The 12,318-nt window shown below is 47.2% G+C and overlaps 1 protein-coding gene across 1 annotated transcript in view; it reads left to right on the plus strand.

Annotated features, from left to right (window-relative positions):
• Ccdc57 (coiled-coil domain containing 57) overlaps nt 1-12,318 on the plus strand; it is a 101,350-nt gene that overhangs the window by 35,520 nt on the left and 53,512 nt on the right. Inside the window, exons 11-12 of the mRNA XM_028787976.1 lie at nt 7,883-8,096; nt 8,716-8,868. Coding sequence (XP_028643809.1) covers nt 7,883-8,096; nt 8,716-8,868 — 367 coding nt within the window. The remainder of the gene's footprint in view (nt 1-7,882; nt 8,097-8,715; nt 8,869-12,318) is intronic.

Below are 12,318 nucleotides of genomic sequence, written 5' to 3' on the forward strand. Positions count from 1 at the left end.
CAGGCAGTATGTAGTAAAGCAGGCAGGCAGTATGTAGTAAAGCAGGCGGTATGTAGTAAAGCAGGCAGGCGGTATGTAGTAAAGCAGGCAGTATGTAGTAAAGCAGAGGCCAGGATGTCATCTTCTCGATTATTTAGCTTTTGAAACTCTAAATCCCAACATCCAGAGAGCACACATGGCATGTCCAGCCAGCACTGAAGAAAAAGGCCCAGGCACTGCTGTACACTAGGTGGCAATGTCAAATCACTCTTGAGTCTTTCAAGATTCACTGTTAAGTGCTTACTTAGTCAGTTTCAAGGAAGTAACTCTGATTGCCAGGCTTGCTCAGCAAGTGTCTTCAGCTATAAAGACAGTGCCAGCTCACAGCCTCATAGAGGTGGGTACTGCTGCCATGGAGACCAGCATGTCTGAGCTGTTGCAGTTGTTAGCAGAAGTGATTCCTAGCCAGAGGGACTAGAGACAGCCTTAGACTGGAAGAGGCTAGGAACAGCACTATCCTGGCCTGCAAATGGTTTTGCTTTTTTTCTTTCTGGGTTTTAGTTTGGTTTAGTTTGGTTTTTGATGGGGTGAACTCAATTCGCAGAGAAATGAAGGCCCTAGCATCCTGATCAATGAGTCTGATGGGCAAATGCACTACATACACTTCCAGAAAGCATTTCTTCACTCTGAAGATCCTGCCACCCTTCCCTTGGTCCCATCTTCTTACCCAAGGCAGCCATGTTCAGATTTCTCTCCTCATTGATTTATTCCTCTGCCTGTGGCTTCTGTCACCTTGCATGAAGGACGAGTAGGGGAGAATTCCCTCTACTACATGTTGTGGATCCTGGCCATGGTTGAGAATATTTCAAGGATCAGGCAGGCTGATGCCCCCCCTTTAATCCCAGCAGATCTCTGTGAGTTTAGGACCAGCCTGATCTACATAATGAGTTCCAGGCCAGCCAGAACTACACATTGAAACCCTGTCTCAAGCCAAAATTAAAAATTAAACCCACACCAAATATGAGAATATTTTAAGAGATGGGAGATGGCTCAATGTGTAAAGTCCTTGCCGTACATTCTTAAGGACCTAAGTTATGCATAAGTCATCTTATGTTGCCTCTTGACTCCATACAGTGACACATGGACAAATCGATATGCACATGGCACATACCAGCATATAACCCCCACACACAAACACATACTATTTAAGATTTAGGCAGGTGTGGTAGCACGTACTTGTAATTTCACTATTCAGGCAACTAAGGGAAGAAAATTGTGAGTTCAAGGCTGGCCTGGACTACATAAGGTTCTCTATCAAAAACAAACGGGAAAATGTTAAATAGTCAGGGTTATAGAGGCTGAGCACTTCCTTGCATGACCAAAGCCCTAGATTTGAGCCCCAACATCACAAATAAATGAAAGTGAGCAGTTTGTTTCCTGTGTTGGACATGAGCATATGAAGTCAGGGTACATGTATGAAGACCCTATCTTAACTTCATGGGAATTGTCCAGCCACAGGAGACTGGTTAGTTGTGTGTACTCTTGGCTGGAGCTATAGCAGCGTGAAAGGCAGACATGTGATAGAGTAGTGGAGGCAGCCTCTCGGCCACTGGGGCATCAAGGAGCAGGAAGGCTTGAGAGGAAAGAGTTAACACAGGTACTAGAGTGAAACCAGAACACCAGCATCTTAACCACATCATCATTAGCCAGGAACTCAACTCCGATGCTTTGCTTTGCTTCTTGGTTCTTTTTGATGTTTTTGTTTGTTTGTTTGTTTGTTTGTTGGGTTGTTTGTTTTTGTTTGTTTGTTTTTTGAGACAGAGAGTCACTATGTCCTGCAACTCACTATATAGAGTACTGAACTTTTTTTTTCTTGAGACAAGGTTTCTCTGTGTAGCCCTGGCTATCCTGGAACTCACTCTGTAGATCAAGCTGACCTGGAACTCACAGAGATCTGCCTGCCTCTGCCTCCCCAGTGCTGGGACGGCATGTGCTGCCATAGCTGCCTTACCGTACCTTCATTTTTAAAATACAAGATAGTGCTTCCTCTTTTATTGGTCTCATCATTTGTGCTGCCAATTTTGAAAAACTGAGAGTACTGTCAAATGTCCAGAGTCACATTTCAGAATGTAGTCACGGACCTTTTTTTTCATTCATTTTTTTTATTACATTATTTATTTTGTCTTTCTATGTGTGTGACACCACATGGGAGGAGTCAGAGGACAACTTTAGGGAATTGATTCTCTCCTTCTACCATGCATGTTCCAAACTTCCAAGTCAAATGGTTTCACCCACTGAGCCATCTCACTGGCCTAGGAGCCTTTCCATCATCAAGTCCTGAGTAAGTAAGAATTCGAGCTGGAGAGATGGCTCAGCCATTAAGAGCACTGACTGCTCTTCCAGAATTCTTGAGTTCAATTCCCAGCAACCACATGGTGGCTCACAACCATCTGTAATGGGATCTGATGCCCTTTTCTGGTGTGTCTGAAGACAGCGACAGTGTACTTGTATACATAAAATAAGTAAATCTTTTTTTTTTTTTTTTTTTTTTTTTTTTTGGTTTTTCAAGACAGGATTTCTCTGTGTAGCCCTGGCTGTCCTGGAACTCACTCTGTAGACCAGGCTGGCCTCGAACTCAGAAATCTGCCTGCCTCTGCCTCCCAAGTGCTGGGATTAAAGGTGTGCGCCACCACTGCCCAGCTAAGTAAATCTTTTTAAAAAGCGAAGAAGAAGTAAGAATTCTGTCCAAAGACACATGACTTCATACATGGCAGCTTCTGAGTAACATGAGATGGAAAGGTAGTTTTTCCTTCACAAAGTGGAGCCCAGCAGCTCCGTGGTGACGACAGTCAGACCCTGGTAACAGGATGCCTGTGGACTGAGTTGCATTCCCCACAAGACTCAGGTTAAAGTCCTGACCCCAAGACTTCAGAATATGACTCCCTGAGATTGTACTGCTGAGGATGTAGTGGACTAAGATGAGCCATGCCGGGGCATGATGGCCCTGACCCCTGACCCTGCTTCTGCTGTCCTCTAGAGGGACGGACACGTAAATGCACAGAATGGCCATGTGGTGGCAGAGGCAGAAACTAGAGTGACAAATTTACAAGCCCAGGAACACGATTCTGACAAGACATGGAGCTGACAGCCGCAGGCCTTTAGATGGAACACGGCTTTCCTCACAGCAGTGTCAGGCCTGGGCCTGCACAACAAGGGAGAATGCATTTCTGTTTGAACCCAGCTTATAGCCATGTATTTCTGAAACTGTAAGAAACTCCTACAGACTACTAAACCTCAGCCTGGGCTAGCTCTCAGCAGGATCTCGACTGGCTCTCCTAATCTGTGTCCATTTGAAGATAAGGCTTCACTAGCGCCACCCCTCCTTGGGATTGTCTTTAATGGTGTGTCCTAGTCAGGGTTCCTGTGGCTGTGATGAAACACAAGACCGAAAGAAAGCTGGACAGGAAAAGGTTTGTTTGGCTTACACTTCAGTGTCACTGATTATCATAGAAGGAAGACAGGACAGGACAGGGTAAGATCCTGGAGGCAGAAGCCATGGAGGGGTGCTGCTTACTGGCTTGCACATCCTACTTTCTTATAGAACCCAGGACTACCCACAGTGGGCTGTGCCCTCCCCCATCAATCACTAGTGAAAAGAAAGCCCTACAGGTTTGTCTACAGCCTGATCTTATGGAAGTTCCCTTCTCTCAGATGACTTTAGCTTGTATCAAGTTAATGTACAACCATCCAGCACATGGTCCTTGTTTTTTGTCAGTAGTCAAACATCTGCCCCATTATGAAAGGCAACTCACTCACCATCTCTAGAATAATAATACTGACATTCTTGCAGGCCCTTCCTGAGGGATGCCTGCCTCAGACTTGTCTTTCTCCTGCCAAGCTGTCATTCCTTTAAAGGCTAAGTTCCCAGATCACAGAGTAGGCACAGGGGGGTGATAGTGTCTACACTGGAAGTGACTACCCAGGATGGCCCTGGTGCTGGCAGCTGGCAGCAGCTGGTGCTTGCCTATAGTCATGCTATGGGCATACAGGATCTGAGCAGCAGATTGCTAACAAAACACATTTCTCCTCTGAACTCTCATACTCTGCAGTTCCCAAACATGGCCCGTGGCAGAACAGTTGGTTGAAGACACTCCTGACCCCTCCTGGGGCCTGTGAGGAGAGCTGTCCCAGGGGTAGGGCACTGAGGACACTGAGCACCTGTTCTCACATTTCTGCCACAAGAATCAGAGCATGATGAGGGGTAGATGACCTTTGTATGCATGCATGGGCCTCTTACCCCACAGAGTTTTGTGAGGTTATATAGGATAAACTATAGACATCATAGAAGAAAAAGTACTTATTTTTGTCAGTGGCCCCTTACTGGAAGCTTTCTTGTACTTTTCCCCTAGGCTGGCAATCAAAAGAATACATTTGTCTCCAAGTACCAGCTAAGCAGGTCAGCAAGGCCTATCGGTTGGCCGCTTTTTGTTAAATAAACAATAAACTTCAGAAGTGTGCTTTATAGTCAGGAACAGCCCATATCCACCCACCTCCTCAAGTGTACCCTTGATCTTGGACACAGTATCTGGCTGTGTCCCAACAACCAAAGTAGCTAGTACAGTTCCCAGAATCTTCCTGCAGACGCAGGCCTAGGTACAGCTTTGGAATAAAGGATGGGCCAGGGCCCAAGAGGGAGAAGCCCTCACCAACCCCTCACTGGTAGCCTTACATAGGGCTGCCTAGCCTGCTCTACTGGTGAGCTGCAGAAGTCAGCAAAGGATATGCTGCCTGAATGTTATTGAGTGGGACCCTCCTGCAGGCCCCACTAGGAGCACCTGGGGACTATCTCTGGATTGGCCAGGAGCCTGTGCTATGCCAAAGACTGACACCAGATTTGCCACAGGCTTCCTCAGCACACAGAGATTGGCTGTATGCGACATCCATTCTACAAGCTCCCATCTGGCATCTGTGATATGGGAACGTCACTATAGTCTAGGGCAGGTCAGAAGGGCGGCCCTTGTGCTTCAGAGTTGTCACCTCAGGGATCCCAAGAGGAAGAAGTTGTAGCCAGCCTGAGACCAGAAGAGGCTCTTAGCCAGCTTGGTGTCACAGATGTGAGGTAGCATAGGGATGACTGGGCTTCTCCGGGCTTCACTGTCACCTCTACTTCTCAGAGGTTCTCTCCAGGTTTCCGGCCTAGCTGCTGTGCTGTCCATTGCCAGAGTGGGGGAATCAGCCACAGTCATAACAAAGGGGAGGCTGGATGTTGCAGGAAACTGAGGTGACCCCTCCTGTCCAGGGGGTAAGAGCTGGAGTGAGCTCAGGTTGGGCTAGAAGGTTAGCAACCACGGGCTGCACACTCAGTCATCCTGGCTAAAGAAGAGCATTGGCAAGCTGGGGCTCAGGTTGAGAGAAATGATAATTCTGTTCTAGGAGTAAAAAAAAAAAAAAACCAACAACAACTTACAGCAACTTAAAAAGCTGTAGTTGGACTAGTGTGATAGCTCAGTGTGTAACGTTGCTTGCTGCTAAACCTGAAGACCTGAGTTTAGTCCCCAGGACCCACTGTGGAAGGAGAGGACCATCTCTCCAAAGTTGTCTTCTGACTTCCATATGCAGGCTGTAGCATGTATATAAACAACACACACACACACACACACACACACACACACACACACGGAGAGAATTTTAAAAGGGTGGGATAGGGTGACTGTAGTTAGCACTGTAGTGAGGGGATCTTTCAGATCATGCAGGCCTAGAACAGACCCAGCTTAGCTTCTCTCAGCCTTAGGAAGTCTGCACTTGTCACTGGAGGGAGGTGCGCCCCAACAGCACTTCTGCCTGAAATCCACATGCCTGGGAAGTAGGCAGATAGACAGTGGATGGAATGGGCTGAACATGTCGGGGGGTGGGGGTGGGGGAGTGGGGACATAAGTGGAGGGGCTGAGCCTCTGCTAAGCATTTCACTAGGAAGGTTTTCTTTTCCTTTAATTCAACCACAGATATTTCTACCTCGTGGTGATCCCTCAGAAACATAATCTGAATGCATTGTCACATGACATGCTTAATGTGCTGAGTCATTTTCTTACCAGGTCGCTCACAAGCATGGTTACAGTGCTGTGGCTGGGTGGGGTGTGGGAGGTCAGAGAGGTTGCTCAGCAGTTAAGAGCACTTCCTGCTCCTGCTGTTCTTGCAGAAGACCTGGGTTCAGTTCCCAGCACCACGTGGCTGCTCACAACCATCTGTCACCCCAGATCCTGGTATTCAGCACCATCTTCTGGCCTTTGTGGGTAGTGCATACACGTGGTACACATGCATATCTGCAGTCAAAACATACATATAACATAGAAATAATCTTTTTAAAAATGTGGTGTTGGACACATTTGTGTCTCTTCCTCAGAAGATCGACTAGGATCTCCTGTGCTGGGTCTTGCTTGGCTTATGACCAGAGAAATTGGTAACAAGTCAGACTCGAGCCTCGATTTGCACTGATGGGCACTTGAAACACCTCTAGGCATGTTGAGTTGCTTTTTCTTTCCCTTTTTGTTCTCACTGTCAGTTTACCCTGCACCTCATGCTCACCTGACCCACCTCATGCTGTCCCAGGCTTAGGGGCTCTGCCACCTGACCTGTTTGGATGTTTTCTGTTACAGTTGTAATTCCTGCTCCTCTCCTTTTTCAGTTGTGTTCTACCCAGTGAATTGTCTTACTGTTCTAAGACTTCATAGACGTCATAAAGCCAGGGCTGGAGAGATGGCCCAAAGGTTAAGAGCACTGGCTGTTCTTCCAGAGGACCCAGGTTCAATTCCCAGCACCCACATGGCAGCTCATAGCTATCTGTAACTTAAGTTCCAGGAGATACAACAACCTCACATAGACATACATCTAGGCAAAACACCAATGCACAAAATATAAAAATAAATAAATCTTGGCCTGGCAGTGGTAGCACACACCTTTAATCCCAGCACTTGGGAGGCAGAGGCAGGTAGATCTCTGGGCTGAAGGCAAGCCTGGTCTACAAACCTAGTTCCTGGACAGCCATGGATACACAGAGGAAACCCTGTCTCAAAAAAACAATCAATCAATCAATCTTTTTTAAAAATTAAAAAAATTCATAAAGCCGTAGGCATGTGACTGAACTGTCACCCCTCTAGAGCTCCCCTGACACTCTTCTCCTTCCTAGCCCCGTGACCCTTGTCTGTGTCTGCGAATCCCGTCACTCACGCAGTGCCTCACAAACCGACACGCCCCTCGAGGCAGACGGGGCATACTACGCCTTTGGGTCAGGAGGGTCGTTGCGTCATAGGAACTTTTTCCTGGGGACACAAACAAGCTTCTACACACTCCATATAGTGCTTGACGACAAACCAAAATATGATTCTACCAAAGCCCAACTGGGGGAATCCAAGAGCTTATCGGGCTTCTCACAGATCTGTGTGAGCGGCAACCTACAAGCACATGGGGAACTCTGGAGCAATCACGCTACCAATTTAGCCCCACTGTGGGCAGCGACTTTCCCATGGCTGTAGAGATAGAACCCCTGCCTTCAGTTAACCTCCCACAGTCTATATAAACCCGGACACATCTCTAGACCATGAGGCCGTGTGTAGTTGGGACAAGACTGGATACTGCTTGGTACGAAGTGCAGTGAGGAGAGGCCAGAACATGAGGTGAGGGCCTTCATTCCCACTGTGAGGAAGTGTCATCAGTCAGCAAGACAGATCCTGGGGGTCTCTTTCAAATAATCAGTGTTTCTGATAAAGATGGTGGTTGTTACAGTCGGAGGATAGTGCTCTACCGTGCACTGCAGGTTTGGAGGACAGGGTATGACCCTGAACTGGAACAAAGGACCTCTTCCTTTGTATCCCTAGTTATTCTCCCTTGTTGTGTGTGTGGTTGGCAGGTACCCCCTCAGCAGCATGAAGGAGAAATAAGAACAGATTCTCCATCTAGTGAAATCCAGAGGTTACAAGAACAGAATGCAGGTCTGCGGAACGCTGTTTCACAGATGAGGAGAGAGATGGAGATGCTGAGCGGTCATCTTCCCTCTGCCCAGCCAGAAGAATGTTCAAACACAAACCCTGATCCCAAGGCTGGGGGAGATTCGGCCCCTCCAGGTGAGCAGGCAGAGATGGAGGCAAAGAGGAGTAAAGAAGGGAAAATGGTGGGGATGTGGGAACCAGACAGAACAGGGAGAATCCCCTGGGTGGGCTTCTCATTCCAGTCGTGATACATCACCACAGAGTACAGCAATTGCTTGTCCTCCAAGAGAAAAACTTAAGTTTTGTTAACAATGTTTCTTTGGCGACATAGGGGAAAAGTGCAGGGTGGATATTTGATGCCCCTGGCAAGCAGTCAGACTGGGCAGGATGTGGCTGTGCTAGCAGGGTTGTCGGGCAGGCCTTCCTCAGGAGGAGCATTCTATGGAAGGTCTGAGTTGGCAGCCCAACCTATGTCTTGTTCTTAGCAGGCTCCATGACTGCTTCTAAGGGACAAGTCCCTGATGTGGGAGTTATTCCCTCCATTCAGAAAGGCTATGGGAATGGAGGCAGGCAAATTTTCCTCTTGATCCCAAAGCCTTCCTAGAGGACATGGAGGCTAACCTGAGAAGTGAAGGCTGGTCCAGAGAGTTGGGGGGAGAGAGATTAGGGGCAGAGGAGAGCCTGTGAGCCCTGCAGCTTTGGCATTAGGGCAGTGGTGTAAGTGTGTTGTGTTGTTCCCTGGTGGTTTTGGCAGATTATGTTCGGGCCCTTGAAGCAGAAATGCAAACCCTAAAGCATAAACTTAAGGCGTTGGAAGAGCAGCTACAAGGCCCAGAAGAGCCAGTGAAGACGTCTGTGGCCACCGCTGATCCACACCATAGTGGCCACAGCTCTGCAGAAGCAGCTGGTGAGAGCCCCTGGCTACCTGAACCTTATTCTCTGTCCCAGTAATGCTGAATGTGTGAAAATTAAGATGTATGGTCAGTGGTGGCACAAGCCTTTAATCCCAGTGCTTTGGAGGCAGAGGCAGGCAGATCTGTGTGATTTTGAAGCCAGCCTGGTCTTCAGGGTGTGAGTTTCAGAACAGCCAGGGCTACACAGAGAAACCCTGTCTAAAAGAAAAGAAAAAGAAAAATTTACAAATTAGTTTACAAAATTAATTACAAATTAATTTAAAAATTAAACAATGTCTAAGAATAAAGAAAATTGATATAAATTCCCTATGGCAAGTCTTCCAAATGCATGCACAGCTACACAGTCTTTATTACCACCAGACAGCCTGTTTCCAGAAGAGGAGCTCCCTGGAAGTCCCTAGTGTTGGGGGGGAGTTCTGTTTTCTCATGTGAGTACAATTATGTGGCACATGAGCATCTATCTCTCTGGTGTCTTTTGGCCTAAATTGAGTTTTAGTGGACTGTGCCAGGCTTTACAGTGCGTGTCCGTCAGACTGATGGACAGTCACTGCCCACCCGCAGTTTGCAGGGCAGCTCCACAATGTACATGATCTGTTTTCCTGGTTAGCCGCCCCAGAGTCTGTGTGGGCACATCCTGATACAGTGTGAATTTCAGTCCATGTGAACATAGACATCTTTTCCTGGGCTTTTGGGATCCTCATCTGCCCCGGCCGTCACAGTGAGTTATTAGTTACATTTCTGTGGCTGTGACAAAGCACCAAGAGTTAGACACCTTATAGAAGAAAACACTTATTTTGGTTTATAGTTGCAGAGGGTGAGAGTCCATAAAGACAAGGCTGAGGCAGCAGACAGGTATGGCAACTGGGAAAGAGTAGGGAGAGCTCCATCTTGAGCTACAAGCACAAAGCACATAGAAGTGTGGCATCTTTACCTCCAGTGACCTCCTCCATCAAGGCCACACCCCCAAACCTCCCTAAACACTGCCACCAAGTGGGAACCAAGTGTCCAAACATCTGAGCCTGTGAGGGACAGTATCATGAAAATCACAACAGTGAAATACTGCCAGCCTGGCCTTACACCTATGCTGGTGGCCACTTAGGACCTCTGAGAGACCCTGGAGTTCTGAGCAGCACTCCCACTGCCAAGACACAGACATGTGTTGTCCTCAGGCTCTCCACAGATCAGCTCTTCCCAGGAGTGTGCTGTCCTTGGTGCAGAGCTGATGCAAGCAGGGGAGCGGGAACACGGAGAACGGACATCTTTCCTAGAACAGGCTTGCCCTGGGCCTTCTTTCCATTCTTTACAAGGAAGAAGAATGTCTGAGGTGCAGTGTGCATCCATCCCCTAGTACCTGAGGGAAGGAAGGACAGAAGCTCACATGGGTCATCCAGGGCCCAGCCCTGATCAAGGGGCTTCTCCCTCTCACCTTGCAGAGCCATCTGTGTGCCAGGTTGTGATTAGTGAGCAAAGCTGGGTGGAATGCCCTGTCCTTTCAGGCCACCCTTTCCTGGGAAGGAGCCCGGGCACTGTGGTGCATGCTTCCTTATGGGTCCTGGGAAGGAGCCCGGGCACTGTGGTGCATGCTTCCTTATGGGCTGCCCCACCTAGCTTGCCAACCTTTCATGGGGAAGTACTACATTTGTGCTCAGGAGTAAGATAGACTTGCCACTTTGTTTCCTTTTTTGTAATGTTCTGGTCAGGATACTACTCTGGCCTTAGAGAGATGCATGATCAGACACACACCTTTTTCTTAAACGATTTATTGAATTTAACTTTCAAATCCCCAGAGCCTAGAGTTTTTCTTGTGGGAAGATTTGAAACTTAAGTACGTATTTGTAATTAATTGACTGATCATATTTTCTTCCTTTCTTTTTTTCTGAGACTCACTCTGTAGACCAGGGTGGCCTCAAACTCACAGAGATCCCCCTGCCTCTGACTCCTGAGTGCTGGGACTAACAGTGTGTGCTGACACTGCTGTGTTTCCTTTTTATGTATTTTGTGTCACGGTATAGTAAGAAATTATCCATTTCATCATTTTCAAAGTTCTAGGATGATGCTTCTTATCCTATCTGTTTCATTCATTTACTTCTTTGAGACAATAATCCTCCTGCCTCCACTTCCTGAGTACCTGAGACTGCAGCTGTATTGCTGTCCTGTCTGTACTGAGTCTTAAATGTCCATAGACACTTCCCCACACATCATATTGGACATTTACTCTGCGCTCCTCTGCTCTTTCTCGGTGCTCTCCTGGGAGTGTGCAGTAATTGACCTCTTTACTCAGTACTTACAACAAGTCGGGCATTGCAATGGCTGGCACTAGAGTATATAATACTCTCTAGTCCATCAGCAGTTAGTGTTAATCATATTCTGCCCTTTCTTCTCGATTATTTGTTTTTCATGGCTATTCTTTTATTTCTAAGATATGCACCTAATGCTATAAATGTTCTTGTTCCTTTTTTGTGCAGTGCTAGGACTGGACCCAGAGTCCAGCTCACAGTGGCTCTGGCCTGGAACCCAGAGCCTGGCTCACAGTGGCTCTGGCCTGCTCTCGGCCTCTGAGCTCTTGCCACAACCAGTGGCTTTGGTTTTGGTTTTTACATGTATGGTGGGTGTTTTACCTACATGTGTCTGTGTACCACATGTGTACCTGGTAACTGCAGAGGCCAGAAAAGGGTGTCAAATCCTCTGGAACTGAAGTTACAGATGGTTGTGAGCTAGCATGTGAGTGCTGGGAACCAAACCCCATCATCTGGGAAAACAGCAAGTGCGCTATACCCTGGGACATCTCCTCAGTCAGTCAGGTCCAACCCCACAGCCAGCTTTTTATTTCAAGACATTCTCACTAAGTAGATTAGACTGGCCTTGAACTCACTCCAAAGCCTTCTCCCATCCGGCCTAGATGCTGTGTTTCCTTGAAAGGACAGCTTTACATATATTTTATTATTATTATTATTATTATTATTATTTTACATATTTTATTTTACAACATTCTTAGAGTTGTTTTTACCATTCTATACAAAATAACTTGGAGTATCAAGTGTCAGTTCTTCTTTGACCCAGGTATTATGTAAGCATCTTTCTTTCTTTCTTTCTTTCTTTCTTTTTTTTTTTTTTTTTTTTGTTTGTTTTTCGAGACAGGGTTTCTCTGTGTAGCCCTGGCTGTCCTGGAACTCACTCTGTAGACCAGGCTAGCCTCAAACTCTCGAACTCAGAAATCCACCTGCCTCTGCCTTCCAAGTGCTGGGATTAAAGGCGTGCGCCACCACCGCCCGGCCCCCTTTTTTTCTTTCTTTCCAAATAAATGGCCCTGTATTTAAGTGGGAAAGTTGATCAGATCTAAAATGGTAAGTAAGGCTGGGTTTCTTCATAGTCCTGTGTGCTCCCTTCTCTCTCTCTCTCTCTCTCTCTCTCTCTCTCTCTCTCTCTCTCTCTCTCTCTCTCTC

Source organism: Grammomys surdaster, unplaced genomic scaffold (assembly GCF_004785775.1).
Source record: "Grammomys surdaster isolate TR1022 unplaced genomic scaffold, NIH_TR_1.0 125688, whole genome shotgun sequence".
NCBI classification, from domain to species: Eukaryota; Metazoa; Chordata; class Mammalia; order Rodentia; family Muridae; genus Grammomys; species Grammomys surdaster.